At 42.7% G+C, this 13,252-nt stretch overlaps 1 protein-coding gene and 2 non-coding genes across 13 annotated transcripts in view; all 3 read left to right on the plus strand.

Moving 5' to 3' along the window:
- The first annotated feature begins 313 nt into the window (after positions 1 to 313).
- TRIM55 (tripartite motif containing 55) overlaps positions 314 to 13,252 on the plus strand; it is a 54,517-nt gene continuing 41,578 nt past the window's right edge. For 2 of the 11 annotated variants that reach the window (XM_066266242.1, XM_066266235.1), the window contains exon 1: positions 12,707 to 13,109. In XM_066266242.1, the coding sequence (XP_066122339.1) occupies positions 12,942 to 13,109 (168 nt within the window). In that variant the 5' untranslated portion in view covers positions 12,707 to 12,941. Of the gene's footprint in view, positions 417 to 5,011; positions 5,213 to 10,539; positions 10,558 to 12,706; positions 13,110 to 13,252 lie in introns of those variants that run through there. The other 9 variants (XM_066266236.1, XM_066266237.1, XM_066266232.1 and 6 more) reach the window with 8 other exon arrangements.
- TRNAY-GUA (transfer RNA tyrosine (anticodon GUA)) lies at positions 5,662 to 5,755 on the plus strand. Its single transcript has 2 exons — positions 5,662 to 5,698; positions 5,720 to 5,755. It is a non-coding gene; the product is annotated as a tRNA-Tyr (tRNA).
- Positions 6,265 to 6,353, plus strand: TRNAY-GUA (transfer RNA tyrosine (anticodon GUA)). The gene is given in 2 exon segments: positions 6,265 to 6,301; positions 6,318 to 6,353. It is a non-coding gene; the product is annotated as a tRNA-Tyr (tRNA).

Consider the following 13,252-nt stretch of genomic DNA (forward strand, 5'->3'; position numbering starts at 1 on the left):
ACCAAAAGGAAGAACTTGAAAGTTCTTTCATGTGTATACATGTACAGTACTTTTCAACCTAAACAAAGGCTTTTATCTTCAGGTCTCAGGGCATCTTGACATTACTTTTGTGGACCATGACTGTTCACAAATTCTAGGGATTTGATATTTGGGTTCTAGACGTAAGAGAACAGAGTTCCCTTTAATAAATGGAACACTCTGCTTCTCCCAGAATGTCCTGGTCGTCACCTGACCTAGCCTGACATCAAAAGATACCTTTCAACCTTCTTCCTCCCAGGAAGCAGTCCAGCAGTCCAGTCTCTCTGATTCAAGTGTTCATGTGGGGACAGGGAGATAAGCAGTATTAAGGGGAAAATCCTGGCTGGTGACTCAGGATATGAGACCTCATCTGCCTTTGTGCAACTCTGTTACTGAAGGTAAGTCATTTCACACCTTTGGGTAACAGTTTCTCCATTTTTAAAGTTTTTATTAGATGCTGTATTAGATGAAAATTAATTGACTATATGCTCCACATATTATATAATTTTTATACATTAAACAAAAATACAAACACCACCAAAGAATACAGAAAACAAATTTCTCTTTCCTCACTATTCCTGTATTAGTTTGCTTGAGTTATCATAACAAAATACCATAGATTGGGTGCCTTAAACGATAGAAATTTATTTTCTCATAGCTGTAGAGCCTAGAAGTGCAAGAGCAAGGTGTCAGCAGATTTTATTTCTTATAAGTTCTTTCTCCTTGGCTTGCAGGTGGTTATTTTCTTACTATGTGTTCACATGGTCTTCTCTCTATGTGTGCACTTCTAGTGTCTCTCTCCCTGTGTCCTGATCTCAGATAGAACGCTAGCATGCTGGCCCACAGCCCACCCAAACAATTCCATTTTAATTTGATTACCTCTTAAAAGGCCCTATCTCCAAATAAAGACACATTAGGAGGTACTGGGGGTTAAGGCTTTAAAACTAGAATTTGGGTGGGGGGGACAGAGCCCACAACACATGCCATCAATTTCTCAAAATTGTGCCAAATCTCAGTTTGCTTTATTTTGGACCGTGAGTTCTGTAGAAAAGCTTCCCTACCCCACCCGAAAATTTCTAATTATTTTTGGTTTGCTTTTGAGAAAAATGACATACCTTTATCATTATCTCTAAGGTCTTTCTGGTCTTCAATCACATTACTATTATGGAAGAACCACTTCTTTTTTGAAAAATCATATTCCTAGCCTTCTGGCACCCCCCCCCCCATCCCCATTTGTCCTGATTGCTTCCTGGCTTGCTTTGCATCACAGCCAACCTGGGATTTATTTTTAGTTCCTCAACTGGTTCTTTTTTCTTTAATCCTGTGTACTTCTCTTTCTTGGATTATTTCATTTTGCTGAAGTACATCCATGGCAGCCAGAAAGATTTCCTGCTAGGTTGCCTTTCAAGAAAGAACTTACTGCCCAGTTGCAAGGAGGATGGTTAAATGAGAGCCTCTAGGTGTTAATTCTTTCAGGTCTGTTATCAGTCTGAACAATTACTGTGAACAAGGTCGTTAGAAGAGGGCCTAGCCATTTCTGCCCAACTCAGGACTCCTCCAAGGGGAAATATCTGCTCTGCAGCTATCAAGGGGGCAGGCAGAAACTGTCAGGTCCCCATCATCGTCTAATAGCTATCCCTACCTAATAATGTGTCCTCCCTTTTTCCATTCACATGTTGCTCCCCAGTAAAATTCAGTACTTTAGTTCTGTGTCAGCTTTTGCTTTCTGGAGGACCCAATCAGTATACCATCCTCAACTGTTTTAGTTTCAGAAAGAAATCATGGGATTGAAACTTTATAAGACCTTGCAAGTAGGAACTATCTGTCCTCATATGTGATTGCTTCTTTGGTTATACAATTCTACAATAGGTTCCAAATTATTTCCCCCAGAAAACTTTGCAGATCTTGCTCTGCTGTTCTCTAGTATAGAGTATTGCGGATGTCTGATCATAATCTGATTCTCTTCCTTTTCAGCTAACTTGTTTTTTTTTGTCTGTTTGTTTTGTCCTCATCTTTGAAAGCTTTTAGGGTTTCATCTTTAACCTCAATGCTTTAAACTTTCCCTAAACTCTGTCCAGGCATTCATTCATTCTACTCTAATTCATTCATCCTACTTGGATGGCTCTTTCAATCTGATGACGAAGGTCTTTCTTCCATTCCTTTCACTGCAGTCTCTGCTTTCTTTTTCTGGAACTCTGACTAGATAGGCATTGTGTCTTCTGGGTCAGTTCTCCATGCTTTTACTTTAATATTTCCTGTGCTCTATATTCAGGTATACTAGGAGATATTTTCCATACTATCTTCTATGATCTTTAGCCATACCCCATGTTATTTTTCACCTCAGCAATCACACTTTTAGTTTTCAAGAGCTTGATTATTCTCTTTGTTGCTCCTTTGTTATTAATCTTATTCTGGTTTTTATTGCTGCAATATCCTCTTAGATGTCCCTGTGGATATTGATTAGCATTTCAGTGCATGAGAGGAAACAGCTATGCTGGCCCAAGATCCCCCAAACTGCCCACTCATGGAGGATCTCACTCTGAGAGTAGAGTGGCCTTTCTTTCTCTCCATGTCTATTATTAGGCTCTACATTGCCTCTTTCCCCAGTCCTATACTCACCCATGGTCTCTCCCCAGGTAAATCTATTCTGCTAAAGCAGCTATCCAGGCATCTCCCGTTGAGGACAAATACTGCAGCAGCTGCACAACGTTGTAGGCCTCTGACCTTTGTGCTGCTGCCTCAGTGCCTAGAGGCAGCAGCACAAAGGAGCTCTTAGGAGCTCCATGGGGAGAATGGTTCTGGTTCTACTAGCTTCTAGAATATGTATTCTGAGCTACGGTTTTCTCTATTCTGGGCTATGTGTCTATACAATCTCATTTGCTTTCCACATCAAAGAAATTAAAATCTCAGGAGTGTACTTTCATTGTTTTTCATGCTGTAAAAGATTTTTTCTTTTTGTGTATCTTTATTATCTTTTCATTGGGATTCTAGGAAGGAGGGGATACAGTCATATGTGCCCAACCATAAGGCTAGATAGAGGTGAGCCACCCTGATGGCTGCATGTAATCCTGACCCCTGGCCACAATTCAGGGGTCAGAGATGTGCATCTAACTGAGGCCAGAGCAACGAAGTCAGGACTGAGAAAGAGAAGTGAGTTTCTAGTGATAGATGTCTTAATCCATTTGGATTGCTATAACAAAATAGACACCACAGGCTAGGTGGCTTATGAACAATCTTTATTTCTCACAGTTGCGGAGGCTGAAAGTCGATGATCAGGCTGCCAGCAGGGTCAGGTCCTGCTGAGACCCTCTTCTTGCTTTCACACTTTTGAACCTCTCATCGTGTCTTCCTATAATGGAAGAAAGGAGGGATCTCTCTGGAGCCTCTTTTTTAAGGGCACTAATGCTGTTCATAAGGGCATGGTCCTCATGACCTCTTTACTTCTACAGGTCCCACCTCCTAATACCAACAATTGGGTATTAGATTTTCAACACATGAATTTGAGGGGATACAAATATTCAGTCTATAGCAAAAGACTGTGAGGGTAAAGACTGGGGTGAGGTAGCACCACGTTTTCAGCTCTATGCACTAGAGCAGTGATTTTCAACCTTTTCCATCTCATGGCACACACTAATTACTAAAATTTCGTGGCACAGCATTTTTTTTTTTGCCAATCTGACAAAAATAAAGATGTAATTTTGATTCATTCACATTGGAAGACTACTGTGGTTGGCTGTGGTCATTTTTTTGTTTGACAATCTAAGGGAAAAGAAATCAGTGCATACCATAGTCAGGTATTGCATGTTTTAAAAATTCTTGTAGCACATCAGTTGAAAATTGCTACACTAAAGAAGCATAAGAGGCACTTGGAGAAAAAACATAAGAAGGCCCAGTTTTATTGTTTTATTTCATCCTTGGTTTCCAAGACACCTTGTATTTTTATAATAAATGTCTCTTTTGCTTACACTAACTGTGTGAATTTCTGTCACAAGTATGAAAGCCTGAAATCTTATACCATCTTGGCCCTCTTGGAATGTGTTATTCTGGCCTGCCTGGCTGTTGGTGAGGAAGGGTGCATCAACAAGGGGTTACACCAAGGGGCCAGGGTTTCTGCCACAATGCAACAATGGCCATGACAATGACCTCTGCAGAAAATAAATCCATTACTTGTCAACCTTGTAAAATGAAAAGGTACAAATAAGATAGAGGCTCTTTTCTGTTAGCCTAATTTACAACGATTTGTCCATTAATTGAGGGGAGGGGTATAACATATCACCCCAACTTCCCAAGGAGATGGTATTTTTTTTAACTTTCAAAATCACTTACTTCAAAGCTGTATCAGCTTGTTACATGTGAAAAATGGCAAAATGTTCCTAGGTAACAGAAATAAAACCCACCATTATTTTGTTCAAATAATCTGTGCTTGCGCCCCGCCCCTGACATTTTTAGCTTCTTTTCGCCATATGTATGAACTGCTTTCCCATTAAAAAACCAGCTCTTTCCCCTAACTTCACATTTTCTTTTCCTTAACTTTTCTCTTCCCAAACTTCACATGTTATTAAAGCTTTTACTTTCAGAAATTGCTGTCTTACTTGGAGGGTTTAAAGAAATAATTCTAAACGCCTCTCCATAAATAAGATGAATATAATTTCAAAATAAAGACTCAGTTTGCTCAAACCGATATAAGGCGCTCTTGGTTAAAACACTTGAGGACAGAACAGAAGCCCTTCGATGGTTTTAACACTGTGCTTACAACTCAGGAGGAGGGGCAGCTCAGTACCTTCAAATAAATAAAAACAGGATCCGGCTCAGAAAGGCATTGTAAATAACCTTAACTTCTCGGCACAGTCGGGGAGGGTGGGGGCAGTTTCGCTAGGGAAGTAGGGTCCGTGATGTCTTCAACTAGCTTACAAGACCGGAGGCCCTGGAATTTGAACCAGCGTTGTCCCGCCAGCTGTGGGCCTCACCTTGCGGCTTCCTACCTGGACCCACGAGAACGGCCCTCTGTCCTCCAGGGCCCCGCAGGGCGACCCGGCGCGGCGGGCCTCGGTATCGGGTTAGGGCTCCAGGACCCCTCAACGTCTCCAGAGTTCGACGGCGCGGCATCGCTGAGGGCGCGCGTTCGTGAGCCGTGGCTCTGCCAGCTCGAAAGTGCTGTAAATTGCTCCAGGATTTGTGGTTTGGAGAACCCAGCGTAAGTAGCGACTTTTAGAGGGTGGGGCAAGGTGGTGGTTATGTGGTTTTAAAACCAGAGGTGACAAAAAGCCGAGCCAGGCCGGAGTCGAACCTACAACCTTCTGATCGGACGCATTATCCATTGGGCTACTGGCCCGCCACATGGAGGCAGGGAGGGGGCTGTGCAGACCATAGAGCAGCGAGATCTTCCGCTCACCCTGTACAGTAAAGGAAAAGTGCTACAGGCACGCGGGAGTGGCGTCGGAGTCCCTGCGTGTTGGAACCGCACTTCTCGGACAGCGGAGTTGAGGCCCTAACCCGGGTCACTGGCTCCCCGGAGCAGAGCCAGGAGATTTTTCTACGAGCGTAAAACGACGCAGGCGCGGACCGCTCCCTGGATTACGCATGCTCAAATCTATCTCTTTGGCTTTGTGTTGAATCTCAAGGGGCAAACACTACCTGCCTGTCCCTTCGATAGCTCAGCTGGTAGAGCGGAGGACTGTAGTTGATTCCTACATCACAAGTCATCCTTAGGTCGCTGGTTCGATTCCGGCTCGAAGGAGACAAATGTACTTTTTTAAAAAAATTTCCCGTCCCCCCTTTTAATTTTTTCCATGATTACGCTCCTCTAATACACATTATATTCCAAAGTAGAGTTGGGAGTTTTAGCACTTTCGCTCCACTTTTGGCCCAGGGCCGCATCTCCCGTGTGAAGTGTTTTGCGAATCCCGGAAGCGGGCAGTGTCGTCCAAGTTCCCAGCACGGCAGTGAATCTGCACTCCGCCGGCGGCTTGTTTCTAAATGGTCCTTGGCGTCTCCGAGCCCCTGAGCCACGCAGAGAAAGCCGGCGCGGCCACGCTGCCGCTCCCGGGGCCTCGGACTCTCTCCACGGAGCCCCGGCAGGGCCAGCGCCGCAGAGCTGCGGCTGCCAGGAGCAGGTGGGAAGTCAGTGGGGGGAATATCTTGTGCTCAAGGAACCTGGGAATCAGGAAGAAAACGCAGCAGAAAGAACATGAAACTAAGAAATGTCTAAGCGTTATGAAGAAGAGTCAAAAGAGTGTCTTTCTGTTCCCTTCGATAGCTCAGTTGGTAGAGCGGAGGACTGTAGGCGCAAGTCCGCTCTTATCCTTAGGTCGCTGGTTCGATTCCGGCTCGAAGGAGAGATTCTTACATTTTGGTGCGTTGGGCTTCCTTAACAAAATGAGAGCTGTGCCCAGGAACATTTGTCACCGTCACTGTGCGCTGACCTCTCTCTAGGGGAAGAGATAAGAAGCTTGGCCCAGTGGCGGGGGATTAGCTCAAATGGTAGAGCGCTCGCTTAGCATGCGAGAGGTAGCGGGATCGATGCCCGCATCCTCCAGTTTTTTTTACCCCTCTAGCCGCGTGTGGTCTTTCGATTCTCGAGCAACTCCAAATGTTGCTGAAAACCAGCCACGGTGAGGGGTCCGGCAATTTTGAAATTACCTCTCTATAAAACTCCCAGACAAGAGATATGGGTACTGACAATTCATACTTCAAGTTTTATAAGTTTAGACCCACTTACTTTGGGAAAGTTCACGTGATTGGTTTTTTTTCTCTCCTGAAATGGTGACAGATTGCAGTCACATCTTGCCATTTCAATTCCTTAGTGATTTCTGATTGATGGTTACACTTCCAGGGATCTATCCAGAAGTAAGCTGTCCACGGTTAGAATAGCTGACAAATGTAAAATCGAAACTAACAGGAAACGGGGAATTTAGGAAAGTGCGCTGACTTAGTTTCAATTTATACTGAGCGGTGGGAGAGACTAGTCGGCTGCATCTCAACTCCATACGGTGGAGTGCCTGGCTCTGGGCAAATCTGAGCATAAGGCGATGCGTACCTGCCGAGAGGTAACCAAATGGAGAAAGGCCCTGGACACAGGGCTTAATGATGCAGGAGAGTTCTAATGCCATTTTTCTTCTGGGAAATAACTGTGGAGAGTTAAAGAGAGATCAGCACTAAGGGAATTAATTGGAAGAATGTTATACATTGGGCTTTCCATGAGCGTAGTCTATTTTGTTAAACAAAGACAAAACAAAAACAAACATACATTCACTGCAAGATTCAGAGATTGAGCAAACACACACAAAGGCTTTTCTGGCAATAAGTTCTCCCTATCCTAATTTTCTAGAATACAGCCACAAAAAAACAAAACAAAACCAAAACAAAACAATAAAAACTGTTGAAACCCTACTGCAATTCTAAACAAAACATAAATCTTCTAGATAAAGGTAGAGATATTTTCTTTTTTGAGGATTACAATTAATAAATAATCATTCTTTTATCTAATGTCCATTTCAGGGTTCTAGGCAACTTGTAGTTTTTTTTACTAATGTGTACAACCTGCTGTATTTTATTGGTATATCTGCCTTTTTTTTTTTAACAGTCTTTATTTTTATCTCATTTTACTTCAATAAAGTCTTTCAATGGAATGCATAGTGATTCGCTTAAAAAAATACCCTCCTCACTTTGGGGAAAACAGTTCCAAGTAGGAAAAAGAACCCTTTTATCAGATGGTATGTCCCAAATTTTGTGATTATGGATATTTTAGCTGGCTAACAGGAGAAGCTGGCAGTGAAACTATAGATGACTATAAGAAGAAATGGATAATAAGTCAAAAGAATAGGAAGGAATGCATCCAAAAACCAGGAGGAGAGCACATATTTAGGGCAGATGAGTAAGATCTCAAATAAGGTCTCAGGATCAGCAACTTGGGTGTGGAATGGAATGCATGACCAACAGATTTATTCCAAGAATATAAGAGTGGTTCAACATTCCAAAATTAATGTTAATATATCACAGTAAACAGATTAAAGAAAACCCACATGATCATTTCAGTAGATGCAGAAAAGTATTTGACAAAATTCAATATCCACTCTTGATTTTTAAAACTGTCAGCAAACTTGGAAAGGAAGGGAACTTCAAACTGATAAAGGGCATCAATGAAAAAAAACATACAGCTAACATTATACTTAATAGCATGAATGCTTTTCTTGTAAGATCGGGAACAAAGCAAGGATGTGCATTCTGGGGTTTCTAGCAAGTGCAATAAGGCAAGAAAAATGAGGTGGAAGACCTCTCGATTGGAAAGGAAGAAGTAAAGCTATCTCTATCTACAGATAGCACATGTTAAAAAATATTGATTACATGTTGAAAGGCATTTAAATAAGGAGTGACACACGAGAGATTGATTACAGAAGGCCAGAGTGAATTCAGAAGAATCAGCGCAGAGGAGGGCTGAGAATTGTGTATGCTGTGGCTGGAGTCAAGGAGGGCCTGGAGCAGGGGTCCCCAAACTTTTTACACAGGGGGCCAGTTCACTGTCCCTCAGACCGTTGGAGGGCCACCACATACAGTGCTCCTCTCACTGACCACCAATGAAAGAGGTGCCCCTTTCGGAAGTGCGGCAGGGGGCCAGATAAATGGCCTCAGGGGGCCTCATGTGGCCCGTGGGCCATAGTTTGGGGACGCCTGGCTGGAGCCAAGGAAGTTCAACATGGCCACTAGGAGGACCTTGGCTAACATATTTGCTACTTATTGGTACTCACTTTTTATTTTTGGCCGGTGAATTACATCAAGGAATGTTCTGAGGAAAGTACAATATATTAGTTTTCAAACATTTCCTCAGAGATATCTATGACAAAGTAGAACTTATGAACAACTGATATGGAAAAGGAGTAACTATCGAGATGATAAAAGCTTTCAGCCAGAAGTTTGCTAACTATCTAATGAAAGAAATGCCATGGTGTTGGCTTCTGCTAACTACTCTTCAAGGTAGTTCATTTCTGTTTAATTTTAGATTTTGCAATTTTTTTCAGTAAAAATTTGAAAATCACATATCCAAAATGCCTATTGCAAAATAAATAGAAAAGGTTGACAACATAGAAGGAAAATGTGAGGTATTTTCTAGATGTCATGAGTCAGATCCTTATTGTAAGGAAATTCTTGTTTGTTCCCCTACCAGGGCCGCACTCTCTCTGCCTCACTGCTTTGCTTCAAACTGTATTTTTTACTTCCCTTTAGTTCTATATGACCCTGTAAGTCTTCTGTTTTGTTTGATGAATTACACAGGTCCCATCTTACTTCCTCAGACTTAGCTGGGGGATCTGGAAACTGTGGGAGGCGGTGAGGGCAGTGGTGATTCTACTTTAGCTTCTAAATGTCTAAACATACCCCTGCCCCAATCTGGTGGAACTCAGGCATGAGGGGCAATCAGAGATTCCAACTAATTGCCCCAGTGGGTTTCAACCCCCTTTCCTAGTCCTGTCCTAATGTGGGGTGGGGTAGGGTAAGAAAAGGAGAGGAAGTCAGGCATCACTCCAGTGGAGTCCAGAATATGTACCTTCAGAAGACCAAGCTGGTTTTCATGTCTCTGTGGGTGCCCAGGTCCACTCCCAAATCCAGCGACTCAAAGCTGACTTCAGTTCTGATTCTGTTCCCGAATTTTACCTGCCTCTCAGACTGTGTGAACGATGTGGGAGTGAACTAACATTTTCTGGTCCCTCCCTAGAGCAGAGGGCTACTCCCATGTCACCCTACAACTCACATGCTCACCCTACAGATTGCTGGTCTTTGAGAGGTGCAGAGGATGGAGGAATGGAGAAAAACAGATGAGGAGAAGGAAATTATTACCCATCAACTTTGCTCATATTCCTATGGGATTCTCGGTAGTTTCTTGTGTAGCTTCCAGGGTCAAGTCTAAGAAAAAGTAAAAGGCAGAGTGCAGGAAGGAACTGAGAAGAAAAGAGTGTAGAGGATAGATATTCACTCTACATCAATCAAATTGGGAATACTTAATATCAAAATTAATACTATTTCAGAGGGCTTTTTTCCCCTTCAAATGCTGCTGGATTGGGTTATGAACTACACTCAGTTACAGATCAAAGGACTGATATCCACCTAGGTGAGGTCAGTTCCTGAGATCACAAAGGGAGGTGACAGTGGTGCTGAAAAGGCCTGCCACCTGACTCATGGGCAGCCTCTCGCCACATCATGGATCGTTGCTCAGATTCAGGGCATCTGAATCATCTCTGTGAGTTCTACTTTCATAATTGACCCGGAATCCATTTCCTCTTTTCTTTCCTCACTGCCATCGCCTGGTGCCAGGGCTTTGTGACCTCTCCTCTCGGCTATTGGCAACAACCTCCCATCTGATCTTTAGCCAGGTCACCGTCACTCTTATCTGTCCTCACCACCACTGTGAAATTAAGCTTTCACAGAAACATCCCTGTAAAAAACTTTTAACAACTTCCTGTTGCCTAATTTATTAAGTGATAAAAACTCTTTAGCCTGGTCAATGAGTCACCACTACGCTCTGCACTCCAGCCCAAAGCACCACACACAGTGAGTACTCCCAGTGCGCCTGAGCTCATTGTCTTTGCTTCTGTTTCTTCTCCTCTGACCCACCTAAGTTCCTTAGGGGATCAATTCAGATGCTACCCTCCCATGAAATTCTCCTAATGCCTCCAGCTCTGAAATTCGGAAGCTCTTTATAACATGTTTTGTCCTGTGGTTCTGTATATGTCTCATCTCCATGTTAGACTGAGCTCCTAGAGGACCACGACCTGTGTCTAGTTTTTCTTTCAATCCCCAGAGCCCAGCACAATGGAAGCGCAAGATAAACAATAAATGGGTTTTTCTGTTTGTTTGTTTTTGTTTTTTACAGAGACAGAGATAGATAGGGACAGACAGAGAGGAGCAGAGAGAGATGAGAAGCATCAATTATTAGTTTTTTGTTGTGACACCTTAGTTGTTCATTGATTGCTTTCTCATATGTGCCTTGACTGTGGGGCTATAGCAGACCGAGTAAACCCTTGCTTGAGCCAGTGACCTTGGGTCCAAGCTGGTGCGCTTTGCTCAAATGAGCCTGCACTCAAGCTGGTGAGCTCGAGGTCTCGAACCTGGGTCCTCCTCATCCCAGTCTGACACTCTATCCACTGCGCCACCGCCTGGTCAGGCAATAAATGTTTTTTGAAAGAATGAATTCCTCTTACAAGGATAGCCTCTGCTACAATGTACATCATTAGCTGAAGAGCTTCTCTTTGGGTTGCATGGTCTTTTGCAGTAGAAACTTTCATATTGTGCTCAGATCTTAATAGCCCATGCAATGATAAACACAATTAACTGCCCAGGCTAACTGAACTGATTTAACACAGTAAAAATATTTCATCAATTCCCTTCTTCACTGTAGTTGCTAAATAGATATTGAAAAGAATAACCAAATTCTCCAAAGATCCCTGAAATGTTTATGAATATATATAACTTATTATTGGTTAATGGAGCTTTTTAGATTCTCAATGAGCTCTCAGTACACATAGCACTAAGATTACACATAACCAGTCATACCCACCTAGCCTCTACTGGTAATTAAGTACACACCAGGGATATGTTAACAAAATGTCTTCATTGTTTGAGGTTTTTAAAATCAAGGAGAAAAGAAGCTACAAATTCATCACATAAAAATAGGCATGGATTTCTTTTTCATTTTTAATCTGATTTAAAAACGTTAAAGAAATATATATTAATGAAACAGCTGTTTCACAAAATGCCTGGCAAACATTAGAATTGATATTTATAACTCTAGGGCAGACTAAGAATATCAGAAACTACCAGGGAAACTGTCATTTAAAAAATCAACGTAGAGGACAAGGCAAATGCAAGGGATGCCCGTGTTTCAAACCAGACAAGAAGCAGGTGTGAAAGCAAGACTGCATTTTTGCTTTAGTCGGCATTGGCAGTGATAGCTGTCACCCATTATATGTCAAAATGAAATAATGGGTCTGCTACCCCATGTGCTAGTTACTACCTCATTACTGGTAGTTGCTGCAAACTAATTTAACCTTTTAAAGATTGACCAATTTTCCTTGTATTTTTGGCTATCTGTAGGAGTGGGAGGGCTGTACAGGATGAAAGAAGGTTAAGGAAGAGGGAAAGCAATATAAAATAGAAAAGAGCACACTAGAGTTTTATTACACAGCTTTTTAAAAATAAGTGAATCATCTGCTATTTGATTTTTTTTTTTTACTTTGTGAACACTTTTATAGTGAAAAAGTTAGAAATCAGTTTTTAAGTTGGAATGCTTTCCATACCACAACCCTTGTAAAGATGAAATATTTAACATTGAGCAGCTCTTTATAGATGATTGCCCTTGTGAAGCCAGGATAATAATTTTCAAGACATGTTTTGTTTAACATCATCTATGATGATGTGATCGTGCAACTCACTTTCTAAACTCTCGAGGCACTTAGACTCCAGCTTGGGCAGCGTTCTCCCTGGTTCTGGAGAAACTGTCACCACACACTCACTGAAGACTTGCAGAGGACAAAGCTCGGTGACTCTGCAGTGTGTGCATTAGCATTTGTTGTTGACAACTGTCGGCTTCCACCGCCTTCTCCTCACAACCCCTTCTAAATGGGGTTTGTAATCCTCCTTCCCACCCACTCTTTTCACTCCCTGGGGCAGGAATGTTGGCTCCTGTTCTCTGTCACCTGTCAGAATCCATCCTCCTGTCACTGGCTTATATGGACAAGTCAGCCTTCTGTCACGTGACCCCAACTGCTAAAAACAGCTCCAGCTTCCGCTCCAAAGGTGGGCCTGAAACAATGTCCTCCACGGAAAGAAACATGAAGGACACTTGATCACACAATCCTTGGAATTATCTCCAGGAAACCCTTGCAGAGAGCGTTCGGAGCACCCTTCCCGGCGGTGCGCACGGGGACGGCCAGGAGATGAGCGCATCCTTGAGTTATAAGTCCTTTTCCAAAGAGCAGCAGACTATGGACAACCTGGAGAAACAGCTCATCTGTCCCATCTGCTTAGAGATGTTCACGAAGCCCGTGGTCATTCTCCCCTGTCAGCACAACCTGTGTAGGAAATGCGCCAGTGATATCTTCCAGGTAGGTTTGTTTGGAATGTAGGGGCGGGAAAGATTCCTCTGAATCAAGTGCTTAACTCTGAGGTGAATTCTTTTAGAAACTTGAAAAGGCTGCATTCATTTTCAAGAAAAAAAAAAATTAATGATTTGCTTTGTACTTTGCTG

This window comes from Saccopteryx bilineata, chromosome 3 (assembly GCF_036850765.1).
Source record: "Saccopteryx bilineata isolate mSacBil1 chromosome 3, mSacBil1_pri_phased_curated, whole genome shotgun sequence".
NCBI classification, from domain to species: Eukaryota; Metazoa; Chordata; class Mammalia; order Chiroptera; family Emballonuridae; genus Saccopteryx; species Saccopteryx bilineata.